Source organism: Typopeltis vanoorti, chromosome 13 (genome assembly GCF_054136105.1).
Source record: "Typopeltis vanoorti isolate ZY-2024b chromosome 13, IOZ_Tvanoo_1.0, whole genome shotgun sequence".
Lineage (NCBI taxonomy): Eukaryota > Metazoa > Arthropoda > Arachnida > Uropygi > Thelyphonidae > Typopeltis > Typopeltis vanoorti.
The window spans coordinates 40,263,678-40,287,697 of NC_143561.1; the positions used below are offsets into that span (position 1 = coordinate 40,263,678).

The following is a 24,020-nucleotide window of genomic DNA, read 5'->3' on the forward strand; positions in this document are numbered from 1 at the left end:
GTGCTGTGAATATGCATGTTTCCAGCAATTCTCAGTTTTATGGCAATGCTCACTGATTTACTTATCCATCTTGTTCAGTGCCTGTAGGTTTACTTTTGCTTTGTTATCCAAGATCTTATCTCTCTTTTACAGTCAAAATCAAGGGTCATATTGCTTCCTAGATACATGAACTTGCTAACCTCTTCCAGATCACGTTCACTTACCTTTATTTACTTTTTCATCCTCTTCTCTCCAATCTTTGTTTTAGTTTTTTCAGTGTTAATTATCAACTCATCTCTTTCCTTCTTCATCTAACTTCAGCACCCTCCTTTCTAGTTTATCTTCTTCATTAATGACTTTTATCTGCAAATTGTAAATTAGTGATTTTTGTACTTCAAATCAAAATTCTCCTTTATGACATCCTTTGTTCTTTCCAAAAGAATGATAAAGAGGCTCGAGGATGCTGGGTCTTGTTTCGTACCTCTTGTTTTCCAGAACCATCTTTACTCCATAATTTCTCACAGTGACCTCTGCATTATTGTTGATATTCTGCAATATACTTGTTTTTCTCCCCTTCATAAGATTCAAGTATGCCTATATTCCTTGTCGAACTACACTTTTGCCTGCTTTCTTGAAAGTCGACAAAGTAGGCATACATATTTTTTATGCCAAGCTTTCTCCACAATCTTAACATTAATATTTGGTGCACAATACTCCTGCTTGTTCATCTTCTAGATTTTCTTCTTAGTTTCTTTATTCTTTCTGTTAATATTATAAGTACTTTTCCCACATGACTTATTAAAGCAATTGTTCTGTAGGTTTTGCAGTCTATTATGCTTCCTTTTTTGTGAATGGTTATTAGATTGATCTTATCAGTTCTTTTATTATTTTCCTTTTGTCCCATGCAATTACACATTTGGTATAGTTCGTCTATCATCATGTCACCACCATATCTCATCATTATGATTAAGCTTTTATGATTCTTCAAATGCTTTACTGCCTTCATGATCTCATCCCTCAGTATGTTTTTCTCTCCCTCTGTGGTTGTTGGTGGAGGTGTTTCCTCCAATTTGTCAATGTTTTATACTCATTGTTATAAGATGTTATTCTCTTATAAATGCAGTACAAGTCTTTAGGATTCCTTAAGTAAATTGAATAACTGCTGTTACAAATTTGGCATGAAAATCTGAAATTAAAAAAAAAAAAAGCTATGAAAATATGCAGAACATGTAAAACATTAAATGCATCTTGAATGGATAATCAATAGAAGTAAAATATCAGTTATTTAGGAACACTTTAGTGTTGATGGCAACTTAAATATAGCAGTGTACAACAAAGTTTATTTAACCTGACTGCACAATATGCAGTATGTTAAATAAATTTATATAGAAATTGGAGAGGGAGAGAGATTAAATAAAACACTGTTTGTATACCAGATAATATTTGTATCAATTTTAACTTACATACTGATCTGAAATTTCAGTTCATAGTAAAGCAATTCAGCAAAGACTGGAGACCACAGATATAAAAGTTCTGAGGAAAATTATGGGAATCAACAGATGAAATCAGTGGCACAGTCACATTAAAAATGAAGATATTAGGAAAGAACTTGACATTGTTTAACAGAGCTAACACTGTCAACAGAGAAGAAAAGTTATTAAAACAGGTTGTAAGGATGGTATAAAAAACTTGAAGAAAGACCATGATTTTAGTGGATTGATTCAGTTATCAGTGCCTTAGAAGACCAAAATATCAGATATGACAAGGTTGGAGTCCTGACATTCTTCCAGGTGACCAGCTTGGAAGAATATTGTTGATACAAAGTTTGTAATAACATAACCTTTTCATGTAGTACTATCATTGTATCCCGTAGAAATTTAAGGATGATTTTATGGCAATCCCACAAACAAAATACTATAACTCTGTAGCATATTAACACCTCCAATTCCTATTCTCTAGAATGAATATTTTACCAGTAAAGTTCATGAAAATAATATGCCATCTGAAAATATTAAACATCTAGCATGGTATTCAGCCTCAGTAGGTATCATTGGTACCCTTTGGTTGAAGAATTCCGTGTTGCAATTCATCTAAGAGGTGAAGAATTTATCAATGCAGGATTTTTCTTCCCAGAAACTTGTGTTTTTCATCCTACAAAACATGAAAACTGGCCAGAACAGTTTACTGACATGATACACTGGTCTTATTTGTTTTGACCATAATGACAAAAATCACAACCATCATGGGATTTTAACATGCATTCTTTGAGTGGCAATAGAGACTTGACCTACTCAGCAGCAAGGTTTTACAAACATTGAATGTATTTTTATTTGAAGATCCCAAACATTGAATGTACTTTCATTTGATGATCACAAACATGAAATATTCATTCTGTAGTACACTACTGTAAAATATATATGGAAAATTAAGAAGAAACTTGTTAGATTTGGTTATCTACTGATTTTGCTTTTTTTTAGGGAAATGCATATTCTTCAAAAGGAAGAAGAAATAAAACAGGAAGAAAAATTTGCTCTGGAAGCTGAGAGTGAAACTGCTGTGTGAAGTAGTTGTGATGAGCTGTACATGTGGAAAGTTGAGAATAAATTGTCTTAACAGATTTAAAGGAGAGTGGAGAAATTGCTGATGACAATCCTGATGAATAGCAGTTATGGAAGTATCTCTAGAAAATTTGTGCAGCAGAAACTGAATTATGAAAGAATGGAGTGGTTAGAGATAGGCCTCAAGCCAATTGCTCTCTTCTGTACTGACTTTTTTTTTTGGTAGCACTAGGATTGCCTTCCCAGATGTGAACAGTATTTAGTTTTCAGTATAAATCTATAATACATTAGTACTGTAGGTGGGGGGTGTGCAAAGTTTAAAATTTATTTTGTAAATACATATCATTTGGAAACCTTATTGCTGCTTATTGTAGGCTTGAAGTGGCGTCCACTAAGTAGCATTATTAGCTCACACCAGGCAGTGAAATTTAATTCCACTTTGATATTCCCAAATATCCATGTATGGCAGATGTTGAATCCACAGCTTGTTTGTTGGATGTCCACTCAGCCATCCAGGTTGAAAGAGTTAATTGTGTTCAGAGGTAAAAACAGTCTTGATAAAATCTCTTTCTGGATTCTGTGGAGGTGTACTTATGATTTGTTTATACCAAGAAAGATGGAAGTCATCCCAAGGTTTTGGATATTTTTGTAAGATAAGTCAAGATTAAGTTTTGTTGGCATTGAAGTTAATAAGATTATTAGGTTTCCCACTCAAGAATGGTTTGGAAACCAGTATTTATTGTTGTAGTAGATATTCTAGAAGTCATGATTTTAAACTCAAAGAAACAAAGTATTTCATTATTTCAGGTAAATTATTGAGATAATTTAGATTAAAATTATTTAGATAATATAAAGAAAATAAATACTTATAATATGAATCTGAGTTAGCTTGTAGAATTTTAGGCTGCTTATTGATTGAATGTGCACACTTATTATGTGGAACCCAAACTTATCCTCTTGCATCTGTGACATCTTCTGAAAAAAATTTTACAAATATATACTTAGAGTATCTTTAGCACAAAAAAAAAAAAAAAAAAGACATTAATTTTTTCTGGACAGCTATATATAAATTTCCTGGTATATAATGCATAAGTGATTTATCTGTCAATTACTTCTGTTGTCTAGTCAAGTGATTCTCAAACTTTTTCAGTTTGTGGCACACTTGTATTCTAAATGTTGGACTCACATGTAATTATATATAAATTTATAGTATTTTACAGTTTACATTACATTGACTATATTCAAATTCTATTATAATATACATGACGAATTTGAGAGATTTTAAATTTTATTATGCAAATACTTTGTTCTCATGTGAAATGTGAGCCTGGTTAGAGGCACAGATCTTTATTTGTGGAGGAATATTGGACAAACACTCTTAATTCATGTTCCACTGACTGAAGTTCAGATCTGTATTTCATCTTAATTCAAGGTTAGAAAAGCCTGACTTGCATAACTGAGTTGTAGCAAATGGCAACAGTATTGAAACAGCATGTCTAGAAATGTCTGAATATTCCTTGGTAAGCCAAAATTTGTTCAAGTTTAGATTATCAAACTTCAGCAGCAATGAATGATATACACTCAGGTCAGGCAAGTGTTCTTGGTCAGTTCAATTCAGTGGTACCTGCCACAGCGGACTGGCTGAATGAATCCCTTGTCCAATCATATCATGCAACATTATTGTTAGGAAAGTAAGTAGCAAGCTTTTGATGAAGAATATCCAGATGTTGACCATTGTTCATTATCAAATCCTTGCCTGCTTTAAGTGGGAACATTATATTCCTTGTGCAACCTTTTCTCACCACATTGCTAACTTCAGCACAAAGTTTATCTGTAATGGACAGCAGAGATTCATTTCCCCTCCATCTTTGTATTTAATTCATTCAGATATCAGAAAATATACATGATTATGCATGTTTTGCACTGCCACACATATATCACTGCTGATAAAACATTCAAAATCACGGCCCTTAGAAGCCAAAAATAACTTCACCTGTTCTCTGGGTTCATAAACAGTGGCAGAGTTTTTACATCAGCATTTTGCTGCTGTTTCGCTTTGGCCAAAAATCCCTTCACTTCACTTTACCAGTTGTTGAGTTGTAGAACAAAGCCTGCACTTGCTGACAATTTACCTGAAGATGGATCAAAATAATGTATAACATGTCTTCAATTTGATAACTGATTGTACTGTTAGACAAAGGAACATTTGCAACTTCTTTAACAGCAGATTCACCTAGCATAACTCAATTTCTTGATAGCATGGCATTGATTGGCCTTCAGAACAAACTCAGCAACAAAACAGCTGGTTTCCAGTCTTTTCTCAGAGACCTTTGCTACACCAGCCATAAACTGCATTTGCTTTATGGTCTTTCAAACGTAAGAAAAACTTTTTGTTTGACAGTGATAAACATTTAGTGTGGAGATGTCTTTCTTACTTGGCACTATAGACTCATTTGAAAGTATCTCACTAACATGCATGACGATGGTAATGGGTATGAACAGTCACCCATTCATGAGAATCCAAATTACAAATAATTGTCACTATGCTGTCTGTTCACTGTCTTAGCCTTCTTTGCATTGGGTTCCTTTATGCTGTATCAGAGATGAAAACTTTTCTTTGGTAACCAGATAATTATCCTTTGTGAAAAATCTAATGGTAATAAAATTAATAAAAATTCAAGTAAAGCCATTGAAGTCGGAATAGCCAAACTTAATGGCACAGTGTACTGGTAGCTACTTACTTAAACCCTAGGCCAGCATTGTGCTTCATGTGTGCACACTATTTATATTAATCACATATAATTCTAGATCATGCTCTTTCACCACACAACCATAACTAATCATGTTACCCAAACAACCTGCAGTACTTGATGATGTAATCATTGTCATATTACTAGTGGTTGATTAGTGGCACTTCAGTTTAGCAATTGCAGCAAAATAAACCAATGTTACATCAATATTAGGCTGGTGCAAGTTTTTATATAAATATAATTATATATAGGCAATAATGAGTTGTAATTAGGATGAAATTATTTTTTACTATCAACATTTGGCAGCTTACTATTTGAGAAACACTGGTCTAGCCATCCTGAGATATTTAATGTATCCCTAGTTTTCCAACTGACTAAAACAACAAGGTGTAGAGATTGATTAACTGTTTTCTCTTCTCTCCCTTTATTAAAATTCAAATTATAAGGCAGTGTATGTGAAAAAGTTATTTTCTGTTATAAGTCATTTATTATTACAAATACCCAACTTTGTAATAGAAATAGAACAGTAATTCAATGTTTTATTTTATTTTAGGAATCAAAGGGAAGTGAAAAAGAAAAAAAGAAAGAAAAAAAGAAAATAAAATTAGATATGCACTTAGAACAAGTTTTTGTAGATGGAAATGAGGTATACAAATTATAGATTTTAATATTTTCATGTTATGTTGTAGTTTGCAGTCATTTTTAGATAACTTGTTATATCTTGTTGTGGTTACGCTATTTTAAAAACTGTAGGGTTTCAAAAGACCACTGTGTTACGTCGTTGCTTTCTCTATATTTTACTGATTTATATCTTCCTATTCTATCTTTCAATCGCTGATTTACTTATTCAGATATAGGGCCTAATATACTTACATCTAGGATTGTTTCCTCTTCGGATACTGGCAAATTTATATTATGCTGTGCCAGCCAGTATCCTATAGCTGAAATGATCCTTACTCAGGGAGACAATACTAGATTCTGAGGCGTTCTTACACAATATCTTACTTTAATACGGCTGAATAGATTCAGACTGCAGTCGTGACCTAAATCTATAATTATATACACATTCTAATTCCTTCCTGCCAAAATAGGTTCTATTTTTATAAGTGGTAAATCGGAATCATAGTCAGGCATGACTCAGGTTTAGGTAAATAAAACATGTTTATTGGAATATCAAAGCAAAATACACTAAAGAAATTCATACATTCAGTTTTTGTTTCAATGCCAAATAAGGAAGCTCGAGTTAAGAGATTACCATACTCTAAGTTAAATCAAAGATTATAAAGCATGTAATACACAGTAACTGGAAAATGGGATAGATTGCAATTGGTATGTTAAGCTAAAATTCCCTTCTGCAAGCTATTCATAAGATGACATGACAAACATTCTAATGTTATTCAGTTGCTATAAATCTACAATCCTAATCTCATTATGTTAATTCAATCGCATACAACACAAAAGACTTCTTCCAAACAGTCCTCCTTATTCCAAAAGGGGTTTTAACCATCAAATTAGAATCTGTCCACAAATTTTTTAGAATAATGTTCATAATTTACATTCACAAATAATTTTCTCCGTTCCAAGGAATTCTAAACACAAAATAGAGTAATTCTACTTTACCAAACTTTTTCCGACGTACTTCAGCACCACTTGTACGTCTGGTTACCTCTTGTTTATTGGCTGTTTTTATGCCAGCATAGGGGCTACGCTATCTTCATAATTACTGCCGATCACGGACTCGATTTTTCGTCTCAGGAAACCTCTTTTCCTTTCGATGGGGACTTCTCTATGCTGAGGATTCTGCTATGCTGGAATCCTACAGCATTCTCAGGAAAACTCTCTGTCTGACATTATAGCACTGACGCTTCATCCCCCCCCCCTCACTCGAACCACCGACTAACTTCTGAACCAGGAAAAACGATAAGACAAGTGAGAGGATACAGCGCTCATTCCCTTATGTTCTTTGATCGAGCACCCCCCCCCTTTTTTTTTTTTGGAGTTCCTTTTGCACACGACCTATATCTTTTCTCCCCTTGGGTTCATCCCTTGCTCTCCCTTTTGCTGTTATGCTCTTGTATTCATGGAATTCACATCGACGTACCTTCTGCGTAAGCTATTGCCGCCGGCATTACGCTGGACACATGTTGTTGTATACCTTCTATGAATTGTTACTTAATATCTATTTGGTGACTCACAGTCATTCTATACAGCTTAAGTGAGGCTTAAAATAAGTTAAATTATTCCCCTTTTAAGACATTCTCTAATTTTGATCTTAATATGATCACAATAGATTAAATACATGGTACATAAAATTAATGCCATTTGATCCATATGTGAAGAAGTTTCACTTTAAATTCAGCTGAAGTGCAGGTATTTCTCTTTGTCTGTGTAGTTTAGTATGTTAGATTCTGAATGAATGATTTCTTTGCAAGATTCCTTCATTCAGGATCTAACAACTGTTAGAACAGTAAGAACTGCTCTTGAAAATGTTTTATATTTGACCACCATTATAGCAGAAAATTGAGTTATGGAGTAATTTACAACAACGTAATTTGAGTTGGTAATTTCTGTATAACAGCTGTCATACGGAATATTATGAGAATATCCTTTGGTGCATGTTCTACACACACCAATATCCTTTGGTGTGTGTAGAACATGCCCTCAATCTTTGATCATACCATGGACCTTCTTTCATCAAGGAAGATTATAAAATGGAAGAAGGTCTATAGTCTGTGGAAATGGACCTTTTTATCCATAATGCTAGGCTCCCTGAAGAAAGACTATTATAATAGTTTTTCTAAGCCTTTCTTTGACCTATTCCCAAGTTAGCCAATCTCTGGCAGAGGTAAGTAGGATTTTTTCCCCTTCTGGAAACCCTGGTTTTTTAGTTCTTTAACTACTCAAGAACTTTGGCTGTAGAAACATTATTGCAGCCAATAATATGGTGTCAGTGTTAGGGACCTTCACATGGTGACATTTGTTTGCAATACACTCTTCCTCATTCATTATCAGATGCCATCTAAAATCATTGATAGGTTTGGGCCAGCTGTCTTTGATTGGCTAAGAGTGGACATTGGCTGCTGACCAATCTTCATATAAAGCTAAGGCTAAAAAACACCTTGCCTACTCTCTTTGGGAAATAAAAGGAGTTAATAAGAGTGAATTAACTGGCTTTGCTGCTGTTCCAGTGTTATTTATAGTTGTATATTATAACTTGTGAGTGATGATGGTAATTCATGTAGTTAATCTTTAGTTGTGCTGTCTACTGAATAAACATGAATTCATTATCAACTAACTGGAGAACAAATATCTGATCATCTCTTCGAAATATTTTTGGCAACCACAGAGTATTTCACTGGTCAAAATTCAGACATTTATAGGAATCTGTGCAATATAAATCCCAAGTTGTTCAACAAAACAATTGATTCAATGTTATGTTAAAATTCTTTAGTTTAAATGTTCAGAAGAAAGGTCATCCAGCTTAGTATGAAAATATGAAACTGTTATCCAGAATTTCCTTCTTTAACATCTAGAGCCTAAGTGTTCATACCATGCTAAAATATTGCTTCTGCAAACAAAATATATTTTTTATTGGAATTTTTTTTCCCCCACTTGGTTAAACTATAATAAATTTAGTTTAATCCTTTATCCAAGTGTAATCATTGCATCTGAAGTATCTTCAGGAGTGAGGTAACTCCTGGTAAAGATGAACCAAGCTCTCATCACTCCTTGTCTCAGTATCTCCCATAATGCAAAGCACACCTCCTTGCAGACATGTATAATGCTGTGCATTAAGGGAGGGGGCCAATACCCAGACCGGTTTCGACCTTTATTGAGGTCTCTTTAGTGGGAGCCAGACTCAGAAGTGGTGATCCTAAGGCAGAAGCAATGAGGAAGTCATATTTACCTATATGAGTTGCCAAAAGGTGTTCCACCTTATTATTAAATTACTCTGGATTTAGAGAAAGATGTTGGAAGTTTTTTTTTTTCCACTTGATTAAACTATAATAAATTTAGTTTAATCCTTTATCCAAGTGTAAGCAAACAAAGTTTGCACCTGAAGTATCTTCAGAACCGAGGCAACTCGTGGTGAAAGTAGACCAAGCTCTCATCACTCCTTGTCTCAGTATCTCCCATAATGGAAAGGCCATCTCCTTGCAGACATGCTCTCACTGACAAGACCTCAATAAAGGTCGAAACTGGTCTGGGTAGTGGCCCTTCTCTTAATGCATTGCATTATACATGTCTGCAAGGAGATGTGCTTTGCATTATGGGAGATACTGAGACAAGGAGTGATGAGAGCTTGGTCCACCTTTACCACGAGTTGCCCCAGTCCAGGTGCAAACCTTGTTTGCTTACACTTGGATAAAGGATTAAACTAAATTTATTATAGTCTAACCTAGTGGAAAAAAAAACTTCCAACATCTTTCTCTAAATCCAGAGTAATTTAATAATAAGGTGGTACACCTTTTGGCAACTCGTATAGGTCAATATGACTTTGCCATTGCTTCTGCCTTGTATCACCACTTCTGGGTCTGGCTCCCACTGACGAGACCTCAAAAAAGGTCGAAACCAGTTGGAAGCTTGGGTGATGAATGGCAATGCTGTTTTAACTGAGGCTCAGCTGTTGCTGTTACCCATTGGATGAGATATGAGCGGCTCTGCTCTATGGCGGGGTGAGCCTGTCATGGTGTAGAACCAACCGGTTTCGAGAGTTCTTCTTGGAGGCAGGGTCAGCCTGTTACTGAGGGGAACAACGCTGAGTTTTTGGAGTTTGACCTGTACTTAAACATTTAATAAAGGTCGAAACCGGTCTGGGTAATTTCCTTTCCCTTAATGCATAGCATTATACGTGTCCCCAAGGAGATGTGCTTTGCATTATTTGAGATACTGAGACAAGGAGTGATGAGAGCTTGGTCCACCTTTACCATGAGTTGCCTCAGTCCTGAAGATACTTCAGCCACAAACTTTGTTTGCTTACACTTGGATAAAGGATTAAACTAAATTTATTATATTTTTTATTGTATAGAAAAGTATGCATGATGCCTAAAAACTCATACCACTGTGGCATGGAATAGCTGCTTATCTTTTATATAAATTCAAAAAAAGGTTATAGGCATATCATACTTTCATATACTGCGAGTGGGCTGAAGATTAGATAATCTGGGAGCCTTGCTGTAGAGACGAAACGTTCAAGCCACTTAAGCTCTTCAGTAGGATAGCATTCTCATGAGCATCCTTGTGTAGGATTTTGAAACCTGCATCCTGCTGGTTGGATAGTTTGGATGCTATCCATTTGGCCAACAGACCAGCGTATTATGCTATCTTGAGGAATTTCATCTTGTGGCACTTCTCTTGGAGTTATTCCAGGAAGACCAAAATGATCCAAAATAAGTATCAAGCATATTGCAACTGCCATTTATTGAAATCTCCATCTTCCTTTTTTTGGTATCAATATATCAAAAATTACCACCTAAGGTTAGCACTGCTGGCACACGCACACCCACTCTAGAATGCTAACAATGTCCAGTTCCTTCCTAATGTATTCGTTTTTAATATAATTCTACCAATGATGCTGTCTGTTTACTCCAATAATCTTTCTCAGTGGGACTCTGATATCTGTTGTCTCCATTCTTTGATCAAGTGTTTTATTTCTAACCCAGCTCTCAGATCCATAAGTTAAAATTTGTTTGATTACTGTCTTATATACAACTAGTTTAGTGTTTTGACTAATTTCTCTCTTATTCCGTAAAAATCTATTGATTTGACTTCTTGCTATACCCAGCTTTGCCAGTTGTCTTTCCATATTTAATTTACGATCTTCACTAAAAATTTTGTCTAAATAGCTGAAGTGTTTTACTTGTTCTGTAGATTCAGGATGCAGTTGACTTTTCAATTTTACTGCCTATTTTCAGTGTCTTTGTATTTTTATTGCTTATTTTTAGTTGTTAAATTTAGCTAGGCAAACTGCAGATTTGTACTGGATTCATTTAGGAGTAAACATTATCTGCATACAGCAGAGAACTGAGCTTAATATCTTCAGTTTTGATACCAGATTTATTTTTGCTTTCCTTCATGATGTGATCCATATAGATGGAGATAATGTGCACCCTTGTCTCACACCTGATTCAACATCCAAACCATCTTCCTGCACCTCCAGTTTTATTGCTGACCTACAACTCAAATATAGACATGTATTACTCAATATTATGCCCTATTTACACTATATAATTGTAGCATTTTGATTTTTTCTCTACACCTTTACAGCTAGCAAATCAGAATCCAATTCACCATAGAAAAAGAAAATAACAGTAGTCTGCTTTTTTTTTTTGAGATACTTGAATCATATGTCTGTCCAATGGCACTCCTTTTCCACCCACACAGGTAGATACATGCATAACCTTTCCCATCATCCCCTTCTCAACAATATGGTATCATCAAAACCCTTGTCAGGCTTCCAAACTCACCTTTATTTGCCAAACTTTCCTGTCCAATGGTTGCAATGCCAAAAAAACTATAAATTATCTGTCCCTTCCATATCCTCACATTCCTCTCAATATACAGACTACAGTAATGCTATTAACTGTTTCCTGTATCCTGGTCACTTTGGAGAAAATAGCTAGAACTGTAAAGAAATATCTCTTCACTGCTTTCAAGACTCATTTGAAACTGTCTTCTCTTCTCCCATCTCTGTTCCAGGTGTTTAGAAGATTCCTTGTCCTTGCAACTGAGGGATCACTAATGAGCAGGGATGCACAATATTCAGCCTGTCCCTATCAAGTCACCCCTGCCTTCCTGTGGTGTGGCTCATTTCCACAAAAGAAGCTCTGGTGTTTTCATCGAGCATTCCTTCTGCAATAGAATATCTTCCAAGTTGAAAGAAATGCCAACTAGACCACTAGGTGATAGATGACCTTCATTGACCAGTGAAACACCACTACCACCCTACTTATTGGGGACCTGAAGTGGTGAATGCTATTTTTGTCCTCCAGAGCAGGATTCCAGCTTCCCCACCACCACCACCCCACTTCTCCATTCAGAGTGCACGATACCCTTCAAGGACATGACTAACATATACTTGAGACTTAGACCCTCCTCCATTTGGCCACCAGGAAGCTTCCCAGTCAATTGGCACATAATCCCAATGCCACATACTCTTGCCAGGCCATGCCTGGTTGAGGTAGTCTGAGTAGTGGTATGTGCGAGGCACTGTTGAGGTTATGTAATGGCAAGGAGACTGGTCGCTCTCTGTATGGGTGTCTTGTTTGCAAGTCTGTTTTCCCTCACTGCATGTCCCCACTCTTTCCTTTCATCTCATAACAAACCTAAAATGAAACAGATAATGAGGGAAACGCTGCAAACATAATAAATTTCCCTCAACAACCAGTTCATCCAAACAATTCAAATCAAACATGATATTCCCAGGATCCCTACCGAAAAAGAAAACATTTCCAGATCCACTTCACAAACATCTGCGGCATAAATTCCAACATAAATGACATTCATCACCACTTACAGATATCCAGACCAGTACTCCTCTTAACAGAAACCCAAATTCCAGCTACATCAACCATATTTCGCCTTCAGTGCCCAAATTATATTCTTCATGGTTCATTTCACCACAAAGGTGTCATTTATATGCCTTTGTATGTTCTAATATTGCTTGCCAGAGAATGTGAAATTTACAATCCCCTGCTTTTGACCTACTGTAGCTGAAGCTTTCCTTGCCCCACTTAGTAACATTCATCTGATGCATTTATTGGTCTCCAAACTCTGAAAACCACAAAGACTTCTCCACCTTCCTCTCTATGAAACTCAATCATCTACAATCCAGCTACCCAAACAGCAAAGTTAGGTCATCATCCTAGGTGACCTAAATGTCTACAACTCCAACTGGCTCCCTTCTCCAACACCACAGATCAAGCAGGATGCGAAGCAGAAATTTTTGCTATAAGCAACGCTCTAACATAAATTGTGCAGCTGCCTACACAAATTCTAGATAATCCCCCCCCCCTCCAGTCTCCCAATACCCATGATCTCTCTCTCTTTTTTTTTTTTTTAACCTAGCTCTTCTTCTTTCAAACACACTATAGCAGTTACCTCTCCTCTTGGCAACTCAGACCACAATCTAGTGCAAGTGTCTAGCCTCACAGAATGCACCTCCTTTGACCACACCTAACCTCGTGTCCTCTGGCACTATAACGGTACAAAGTGTGATGATCTCAGCAACTACTATCTTTCCCCATGGCATGACTATTGCTTCCACTCTTCTGACCCAGACTCAGCAAAATAAGCAGTAAATGGAAAACTAACAGAAGATACCAAGGAGCCGATTATTTCAGTACAACTCGTATGTACCCTTAGTCCATTAAATCAGCTATTTTTTCAATTAAAAACAGCCACGTGAAAGCGCTATGCCTACCGAGCGAAGTAAAGATGGTGACAACAAAGGCCAACAACGGAAGATTACTTCTAGTTCCGTCAGCATACCGTCGCCGATCGCCAACAAACCAAATGACATCATGAAGTGCTGCAGCTGTGAAACCGAAGTTAAAGAAAGAAAAAAAGGTATATTGTGCGATTTCTGTTGCAACTGGCTGCATACTTCCTGTGTGAAAATAGATGAATCGGCAAAAAAGCTTTTCACCGATCTCAACCAGCCCTACTTCTGTATGATGTGCCTCCTTTCCATAAAACAGCTACTAACCCTAGGCAAGAGAGTTGAAAACCTCGAACAACAGCTTAATACCATGATAGATACTTTCGCCTCCAAAATCAGAAAGTTGGAAAGTAAGCTCGAGATACTCGATGACCAGGGCCCGATCGCTGGTTGTTGAGTATCTCGAACTACATGAACTAATCGCATCTACGGTACACGAGTCGCTTGAGGCCGAAAATAGGAGACTCAACACTGTTATCCTGAACTTTCTGACGGAAAACAATGAATCCTTAAAAGAAAATCTCGGCAAGCTAGCAGGAGAATGCAATTTTGATCCCAAAAATATCGTTAAATGCCATCGTTTCGGACCCATAAACATAAGAAAGGGCAGAACGAACTTTCCACGTCTCGTGAAAATGACTTGCGACACGCCAACAAACACATCCAAATTTATATTGACAATAAACAACAAGCTAAAGGATATTTTTCCCCAGTCATGCATACGTGCTCAACCTGATTTAATCTTTTCCCAGAGAGAAGAAAGACGCCAACTCCGAAGACAACTAGAAGAAAAGCGCCAAAATGGAGACAGCAGTTGGATGATAGACTGCAAACAAACTAAACTAGTGCAGAAACCAATTGACTCCACTAATAGCAACCAAGGAGACCAGTATGCAGGTGCTGCATAGGAAACGTGGAAGAGAAGACCCTTGCGGTCAAATCCATGCCTATCAGAACCTTGCATATCCACTTCACCAGCATTCGTGGTCTCAATTCCAACCTTAATAGCATTCGCTACCATCTGCAGTCTGCCAAACACCACATACTCTTTTTAACAGAAACTCAAATCTCACCTTCCCCAGCACTATCCATCTCAACCTCCCTAACTATACACTACTTAATTCCTTTCGACCCTTGGGTCGAAAGGAGTTGAATACATTTGTGCATATATCCTCTGTGACATACCCTGCCAGAGAGCACCTAACCTAGAATCTACCTGCTTTGGCTAAAACTATCCCTCCTCCACTCAGTCAAATTCATCTGCTGTCTCTATCGCTCTCCTAATACCACCAATCATTCTGAGCTGTTTCATTTCCTCTCCCTAAAAGTTGATTTTCTCCAGTCCCACTCTCCTAACAGCGAAATCATTCTCCTGGGTGAATTTAATATCCATAACACCAATTGGCTATCCTTTCCAGTTGTACAGATCCTGCAGGCAGAGATGCTTTGCCATCACTAATGACCTTACACAAATTGTTCAAAAGTTGACCAGAATACCAGATAACCCTAACCGCTCCCCAAATATCCTAGATCTCTTCCTTACTAATGACCCCCTCCAAATATGTAGTAAATGTATTGAGTCCCCTGGATAATTCTGACCACAACCTGGTGCTCATCTCCTCCCCGATGCAACAACGCTTACACAGTCACTCCAACACGAGTAGTTTGGCATTATAACAGTGTCAAATGCGACAGTCTCCGAGACTATTTTCCCATGGTTGGATTATTGTTTCCAGTCTTCCAGTCCAAACATATGCATCGAACATATCACCAAAGTAATCTTCACTGACATGAAAACATACATTCCCCACACTACTCTGAACTGCAGTCCCCTAACTAAACCCTGGTTCTCCAAAAGATATGCCAAGGTGGTACAAATGAAAAATCAGGCATACCGTAACTGGCCCAAATCAAGAATCCCCATCCTCCTTCAATGCCTATACTGAAGCCCGAAACAGATGCAAGAAAATTATCAATGCTTCTAAAACAGAATTTGAAAGAGTAGGAAGCTTGCAGTTGCCAAGGCAATTGGTCGTAATTTTTGCCCTACACTACTCCCACCTCTGTCATATCCAGATGGCTCAATTGCAACATCACCCACAGAAAAAGCTAACCTCCTGGCTTCACACTTTGCCTCCAATGCACACACACACAACTGACAATGGCAAATACCCTCCAGTCATTCCAACTGCCCAACATGCAATGCCCCCTGTATCCTTTTCCCAAAAAAGATATCATAAACCTGTTGTCTGAATTAGAAACACAAAAAAGTCTCCTGGTTCTGAAGGCATTCCTCCAATTGTCCTGAAAGTCTGCACAACAGAACTGACTCCTATCCTATGCTGTCTGTGCACGCTATCTTACTCCACTGTGGTATATATATATATATATCCCAAAGCCTGGAAACTGGCTCGCATTCAACACATTTCTAAAAAGGATGACAAATCACTGCCATCTAACTACTACCCTATCTCACTCACTTCAGTCCTATCTAAAGTGATGGAGAAAACCATCAACTCTCAACTCCTACTCTACCTTGAAGGTGCCCAACTATTAAGCGACCACCAGTACGGATTCCGTCGAAGCCGATCAACAGGAGATCTACTCTCATACATCACTCATCGCTGGACAAATGCCGTGGAGAAATTCGGCGAATCCCAAGTAGTTGCATTTGATATCTCTAAAGCCTTTGACCGGGTCTGGCACAAAGCTTACTATGCAAACTCCCATCATTTGGACTTTCTCAGGACTTCTGCAGATGGATTGCCAGCTTCCTGTCTGGACGAACACTATGTGTGATGGTAGATGGCTTCCTATCCTCTCACCATCCAACTAATGCTGGGGTCCCACAAGGTTCAGTTCTCTCACCTACCCTTTTCCTTCTGTATATCAATGACCTACTTTAGTTGACCTCTAACCCAATACAGGTAGCCCTCGGTTTACCTCGCAGTTCCGTTCCTGAAAAAACGGGCATAAACTGAATCGGTGTAAAACGAACCCAATTTTAATGGGAGGTATGAAGTTATGTTCCGTGCAGTCAAAAAATATGCACATGAAGTATGTGTTACATTATTATATTTAAAGCTTTGATAATACATACTTATATATTTGTTAAAATAAATTATTAATAACAAAAACAAAACAATTATATACAAAAAATATGAAACTTTTGAAGTTCCTGGTTTTGGATCACCTGCATTTTTTTTTTAAAAAGTATCCAGTGTTAACTGCCTAGATTTTCTTTTTCTTTCTTTAAGGAGTTCAGTGTAAGGTCGAATAGATGCAATTACACTCCTTTCTACGTTCGCACTCTGTTCCCAATCGTGGTCCATTTCGCAGAGTTCATCAGTCAATGTCTCTATGCTTGCAAGGATACGCTGTAAATTGGCCATTTACATATCTCTCAGAGGACCTTCTTCATTTTCTTTCTCCTCCTTTGGATGTTGACTTAATTGTTCGGCTAATTCTTTTAAGTCTTCATTGGAAAGCGGTTTATCATGGCTCTCTAAGACTTCTGTCACATCTTCAGCTGTAATATCGTACAATCCCACCTCTTGTGCAAGCTTGGTAACATCTTCGATAACATTCTCCTCTTGCTCTAATTCCTCGAAGTCATGCATAAATGCTGGAAGAAGTTTTCACCATGCTCCTTTTAAACACTTTGCTGACACGTCGTTCCAAGCTGCCTCGATGTTGTTAATGCCCTTCAAAATATGGAATGCCTGCCAATAGTTTTTCCCGAAATGTCTGAGACTCTTACCATTTCCATAAATGTTATACGGGGGTGATAGGCTTTGAAGATTGATATAATCCCCTGATCCTTTTAAACACTTTGCTGACACGTCGTTCCAAGCTGCCTCGATGTTGTTAATGCCCTTCAAAATATGGAATGCCTGCCAATAGTTTTTCCCGAAATGTCTGAGACTCTTACCATTTCCATAAATGTTATACGGGGGTGATAGGCTTTGAAGATTGATATAATCCCCTGATCTATCGGTTGCAAAAGCGATGTTGTGTTTGGGGGGCATGTAAACAACCTTGACATTCAGTGGTGTTCTTACTTCAGCAAAGTTTTGAGGATGTCCAGGGACATTATCCAAGAGAAGCAATGCCTTTGCTGGCAAATCATTTTCTTTACAGAAGCAATGCACGGTAGGACAAAAATAATTTGTGTACCAATCTATAAAAACGTCATGTGTAACCCAAGCTTTTTTGTTCCATTTCCAATAGACTGGCAGTATGACTTTTAGATCCTTCAAGGTGCATGGTGTTTGTGAATGGTACACCAACATTGGGTTTAAGCTTCAAAGTTCCAGAGACATTTGCACCCAACAAAAGCGTAAATCTATGTGCTTTGGCAATGCATGATGGCAATTTTTTCCAGTAGAGCCCAATCTCATCAACATTAAAAATGAGATCAGGAGGATAACTTCCTTGTTCTACACAGTCTTGAAATTCTTTAGGAAAAGCAGCCGCTACCGCAACATCTGCACTTACCGCCTCACCACATAATTTGACACTGTGGCACTTACTTCAAGACTTAAATCTCATGAACCAACCTTTGCTTCCTAAAAATGTTTCTTCGCCTCCATCTGTCTTTTTAAGATCCTCAAATTTTTTTTGCTTTCTCAGTTATAACAGCCTGCATCAGAGGAATGTTTTTCTGATTCAAGTCATCTACCCATAATGATAATAATTTTTCCATTTTTTCATGAAGTTTACCCTTGCTATAACGTACATGTTTTGCATTTAGTGCTGCCTTAGATTGTTGTGCAGACTGTTTTATTCTATCTGCATTTTTCATAATTGTAGTAACAGTTGATGGAGGTAAGTTCATACTTCTACATACGTTAGCACGTGTCTGCCCATCTTCCATTCTTCGAATCACCTTCATCTTCTTTTCAAGTGTGATTGATTTCCATGCCTTCTTAACACCAAGTTCTGCTAATTTTTCTGCACTTCTATTATCAGACATGGTATGTAATTACGTACTTTATCAATTTAAATACGTATGTACGTAAAAAAAAATTAAATAGAACAATTAGGTAGATTCAACATTAAAACTAGGTTTGATACATATACATCGTAGTAGCTCGGAAAACACTCAAACACTAGAGTGCCTGCTAGCGTCGTTTCTCAGTCAACCACACTACAGTAAGAAAGCACGTGCAGTTATTGTGAATCGGCATTAATTGAACTGGTGTAAACCGAGGGCTGCCTGTACACAGTTTTGCAGACAACAGCACATTACACTCCTCTCTTTCATTTGACAAACCCTACTCTACACAACTCACTTCAACCCACAGAATATAAACCACCACTGCCCTTAATTCTGACCTCCAAACCATCCTCCACTGGGACTCAGATAACCTTGTCAACACTTCAATGCTAGTAAAACCCAGTTCTGTCTTATTTCTCACAAAAAAAGAACCATTTTCCCCCAATATTGTTTTTGAGAACACTCAAATTCCCAGACGAGATGAAATCTGTCTTCTTGGAATTACCCTGACACCAAACCTCTCCTGGCATAAACACATCACAACCATTGCATCCTTAGCTTCCAAAAAACTGGGTTTTCTCTTTCGCTCAAGACACTACTTCACCTCTAAACAGCTGTTAACATTATACAAATCTCAAATCCACCCAGCTATCAAATATTGCTCTCACATTTGGAGTGGGGCTCCTAAAAGCTCCCTCAAAATGCTTGACTCAATACAGAGGAGAGCAATTAGATTGATAAATGACCCATCTCTCACCAACTCACTCCCCTCACTTTCACATAGACACTTGGTCTCTGCGATTTGTATATTCTATAAATATTTCCATGGAAAATGCTCATCCGAAATAGCATCAATAATAATTCCCCCACTCTGTACTAAGCCCATTGAAACATGTACAGATGCCACCCAACATCCTTTCACCTTGAAACCCACAGAACAAGTTTCTTTTCCTCCTCCTTCATCCCTGCTACTGCAGTACTGTGGAATAGTTTTCCCCCTTGACCTATTTCCCAAGGAATACAATATACAGGCTTTTAAATGGGTAGTGGGTTGGGAAAGGAGAAACAAGTTTCTCCTTTCCCAACCCACTACCCATATATGGTACTAATGTACTATACTATAGGTTGACCAGCCAACCTCTCGTATATGGGCCTGACATTAAAAAAAAAAAAAAAAAAAAAAAAAAAAGACACCTGCACTGAGCAAGTTACAGAAGTCATCCTCAGTGGCATGAGACATCCCCATTCCATCCAAAATTCCTGTCTGCTTTCCATGGTTCAACAGAGGATGTATGAAAGAACTAAAAAAAAAACAAAAAAATAAACCAGCTTACCACAGGTGGCTTGCATCAAGAACCCAAGCTTCATACTTCACCTATGCAGAAGTATATAATGAATGCAAATCAACTATCAGCAAATTCAAATCCAACTTCATAAAAGCCACTAACAGAAAACTTATCTCTTGTCCAAATGGTAGCCGTGCCTTCTAATACTTCACAAAAGCCATCAGACACAACTTCTGCTCATCTGTGTTGCCATCTAGATGGTACCACTGTTATAGCACCCAAAGAAAAAGCTGACCTCCTAGCATCGCTCTAACACCTACATAAACAACAAAGGCAAATCACCTTCCACACCAGCAACTGAGCACCATGTGCCTTTCAGCAGAAAGACATTAGAAGAATATTAAACAACCAGAATACTACAAAATATAATAGATTTAGTTTAATCCTTTATCCCAGTGAGAGCAAACAAAGTTTGCGCCTGAAAATATCTTCAGGACTAAATATATAGTGTTGTACTATCTTATCCAGTAAGTAGTGCAACACCATATTCAGGTGGTTTCACCTTGTCCCGATATCTCTCCTATTGTATTCAAACATTGTGCTCCAAAGCTAAGTCCTCTATTGTCTGTAATCTTATACGCAGCTTTCATATCCCATCTCATTGAAGCTAACATATATCCAACCTGTTCCAAAAAGGGAGACAAAAAGCATACTGTCCAACTACTGACCAATTGCCATCACCTCAGTCCTCTCCAAAATAATGCAGAAAGTTATCAATTGTCAATCCTTTCTTTTAGTGTTGCACGGTGATCAGCATTCATTTTAGAAGTTATGGACTTTACAACTGTGTTATAAATAACTGTTTTAATTTCCCGATGTTTCAACCTTCACATTAAGGTCATCATCTGGAGTATATACAAATAATAGAAAACAATAACAAGCAACTTAACAAAACAAGAATAAACAGTGGTGAAATCATTAAAATCAAATCCAAACATCCTAATAATTAGAGCCGATAAAGGAAGTGCGACGGTTATTCTAAACCGAACCACATATTTAGAAAAAATGAATCTGCTAGTCTCGGACAATAGTACATACCAACTTGTTAACTATGACCCAACCAAAAAAAAGTAAACAGAGAAACTACTTAACTCAATTACTACATGGCCCAAAGATGGTCAAAAAACTACTTCTACATTATGCTCATTCCCCAAGAATTTACGGTCTACCAAAGATACACAAACAAAACACACCACTCCGGCAGATAGTCTAAGGCAGTGGTTCTTAACCTTTTCTAAGTCACTGAACACTTTTGATTATAAGAAAAATTTGGGGAACACCGAAAGCATTAGGGTCATAAAACTAACAATAATAATATGCATGGACTTGCCTTTTATAAAAAATGGAACTTATTTTAATGCAATACTTGAGCTTGACAACTTTTGTAGATTTCAGCAATATCAGGTCTAACATGTGATACCTTCATCTCTTTGTCTATATTAGTAAATCATTCATGCTTTTTAGTTTTTATATTGGTTAATATTGAGAAACCGAGCTCTCACAAATATGATGTTGAAAACTGTAACAAAATTTTCAGTGCCCTTGTGGAGAAAGCTGGGTATTGGCAAAAATCCAAAATTCATCGAGTTATTTCAGCAAATTTCATTTTTAGAGTATGATCCATTGACAAGGTAACGAATTGTTCTTGTAACAAAAATTCACACCTCGATGTATTAACTGTGCCAAATGGATTTTGTATCCAGTCATAATTGTGTGTATTTAAGGAAGGAAAGTAACTTGAAATCTTTTCTTCCAATATTGTTAAATGCTCTTTTATAACGGAAATATTTCCCTCGACATTTTTATTATGGAACGAAGGAAACATATCTACTGTGTTTTTTTCTGATATGCAGTTTTTCCATAGAGATACTTTTATCTGAAAAGTTGACAATTTGTCAGTGGATGCCAAAATTGGATACTTGTATTAACGCTATTTAAGTAATTAAAAATATCAGCTAAATATGCCATTTCAGCACACCAAATATCATTTTGAAGACTTATTTAAGTTAAGGGATATTACATCCCATATTGTTTCATAGCCAAATAAGAAACTCAGAGTTTCCGAATATAGTAAATACATAAAGTTTGGCAAGTCCAAGCGTAAGCAAATACCTGGATAGTGTTACAACTGGCCCTTTAGGGAGTGCAACACTGAGGCAACTCATGGTAAGGGTGGAGCAAGCTCTGATCTCTATTAATATTTCCCCATAATATAACCATTCCTTACATTCAAGGGACATCAGATAAAATAAACAGAATAATACAGTAATACAATCTCAAAGCCACCTTTAAACCTCCTGCAAAATTAAAAAGCTTACTCAACTCATCCAAACACCCACTCCCTCTGCTGGCCCACCCTGGAATATATCATATTTATTGCACCTGTAATCTACCATATATATAGGGAAAACAGGCTGCACAATTCCTATCAGACAAAAAGAACATAAACGACACATTAAATATAATAACTATGAAGCTGGCATCTGTACCTTCATTTTGAAAAAAGGCCAATAATTCATTCTAAAGTTCTAAAATTCGGAATAATACTTTACCCATGGATAACCATCTCATTTCAACGTGCCAAAGCAAAGATTCGTACTTCTTTTACAGAACAAATTCCCTCCAGATATCACGGCTCTTTGCATATGCATTACGTTCTGGTTATTTTGTATGACAAAACGCTTTCTACCTACAAAAAGAAGGCACAGTCATGGGCTTGCCATTATCACTCCTATTGCTAACTTTTATATGAAACATTTTGAGCAACATACTATAGATTTCTCTCCTTTAAAATCCAAAGTCTGGCTTAGATACATTGATGTTTTTGCTATCTGGTCCCCATGGCCTCCAGACATTAGACACTTTCCTTATCCACCTAAATAAACAACACAAACGCATACAGTTCACAATTGAGATTGAAAAAACAGAACACACTTCCATTTCTAGATACACTTGTCACAGTCTTTCCTTCACTGTTTACCAGAAACTGACACATACTGGCCAAATATATACACATAAACTCCTATCACTGCCCAACACAAAAACTAGGTGTCATTAATACTCCAAAAAACAGGGCTTTGAAGATCTGCTCCAATGAACAAGAACTGAAAGAAGAATTTAAAGTTATCAGCAATACTTTTCTAAAAAATGGTTACAGCCAAAACATTATTAACAAAACCTCTCTACAAGACCTCAATAAAAAACAAAGATAAACCAGACTATAATAAAACTATAACCATTCCTTACATTAAAAGGACATCAGATAAAATAAATAGAATACTACAGCAATACAATCTCAAAGCCACCTTTAAACCTCCTGCAAAATTAAAAAGCTTACTCAACTCATCCAAAGACCCACTCCCTCCGCTTGTCCGCCCTGGAGTATACCATATTTATAGCACCTGTAATCTACCATATATATATAGGGAAAACGGGATGCACAATTCCTATCAGACAAAAGGAACATACACGACACATTAAATATAATAACTATGGTGAAGCTGGCCTTTGTGATCTTGCCCTGAACACTTTACATAGAATTGACTGGAACAGTTGTTTACATCACACCAAAACATGGTATGAATGCAAATTTAAGGAAGCCTAAAAATCCCAAGCATATGGAAGGCACATATTTTGCCCATGGAACCTTTCTCTCTAAGAGTTAACTATAAACAGGACTTTAGATAATCCGGAATCCTAAATCTAAAATAACAATTGTAATGTTAAAAATAGGACATCTTTGTTACTGTAAGAAAACCATCTATAAGAAAGAATGTTTCTCTCATGTTATCTTAAATAGAATTTAGCTTTGATGTAGTTTCTAAATAATTAATTTTTAATTTTATCTGTATTTTTTTTTTTTTTTTTTTTGCCACTAGAGGTTATGCCAGTAGAGTGACCGGTGATCAAATCATTGTTTATTTAGCTTGATGTATGAAATGTTACTCA

The 24,020-nt window shown here is 36.9% G+C and overlaps 1 protein-coding gene across 1 annotated transcript in view; it reads left to right on the forward strand.

The window, feature by feature from the left end:
* Positions 1-24,020, forward strand: part of Trp1 (translocation protein 1) — a 147,209-nt gene that overhangs the window by 77,375 nt on the left and 45,814 nt on the right. Inside the window, exon 5 of the mRNA XM_090402552.1 lies at positions 5,841-5,933. Within this exon, the coding sequence (XP_090258678.1) occupies positions 5,841-5,933 (93 nt within the window). The remainder of the gene's footprint in view (positions 1-5,840; positions 5,934-24,020) is intronic.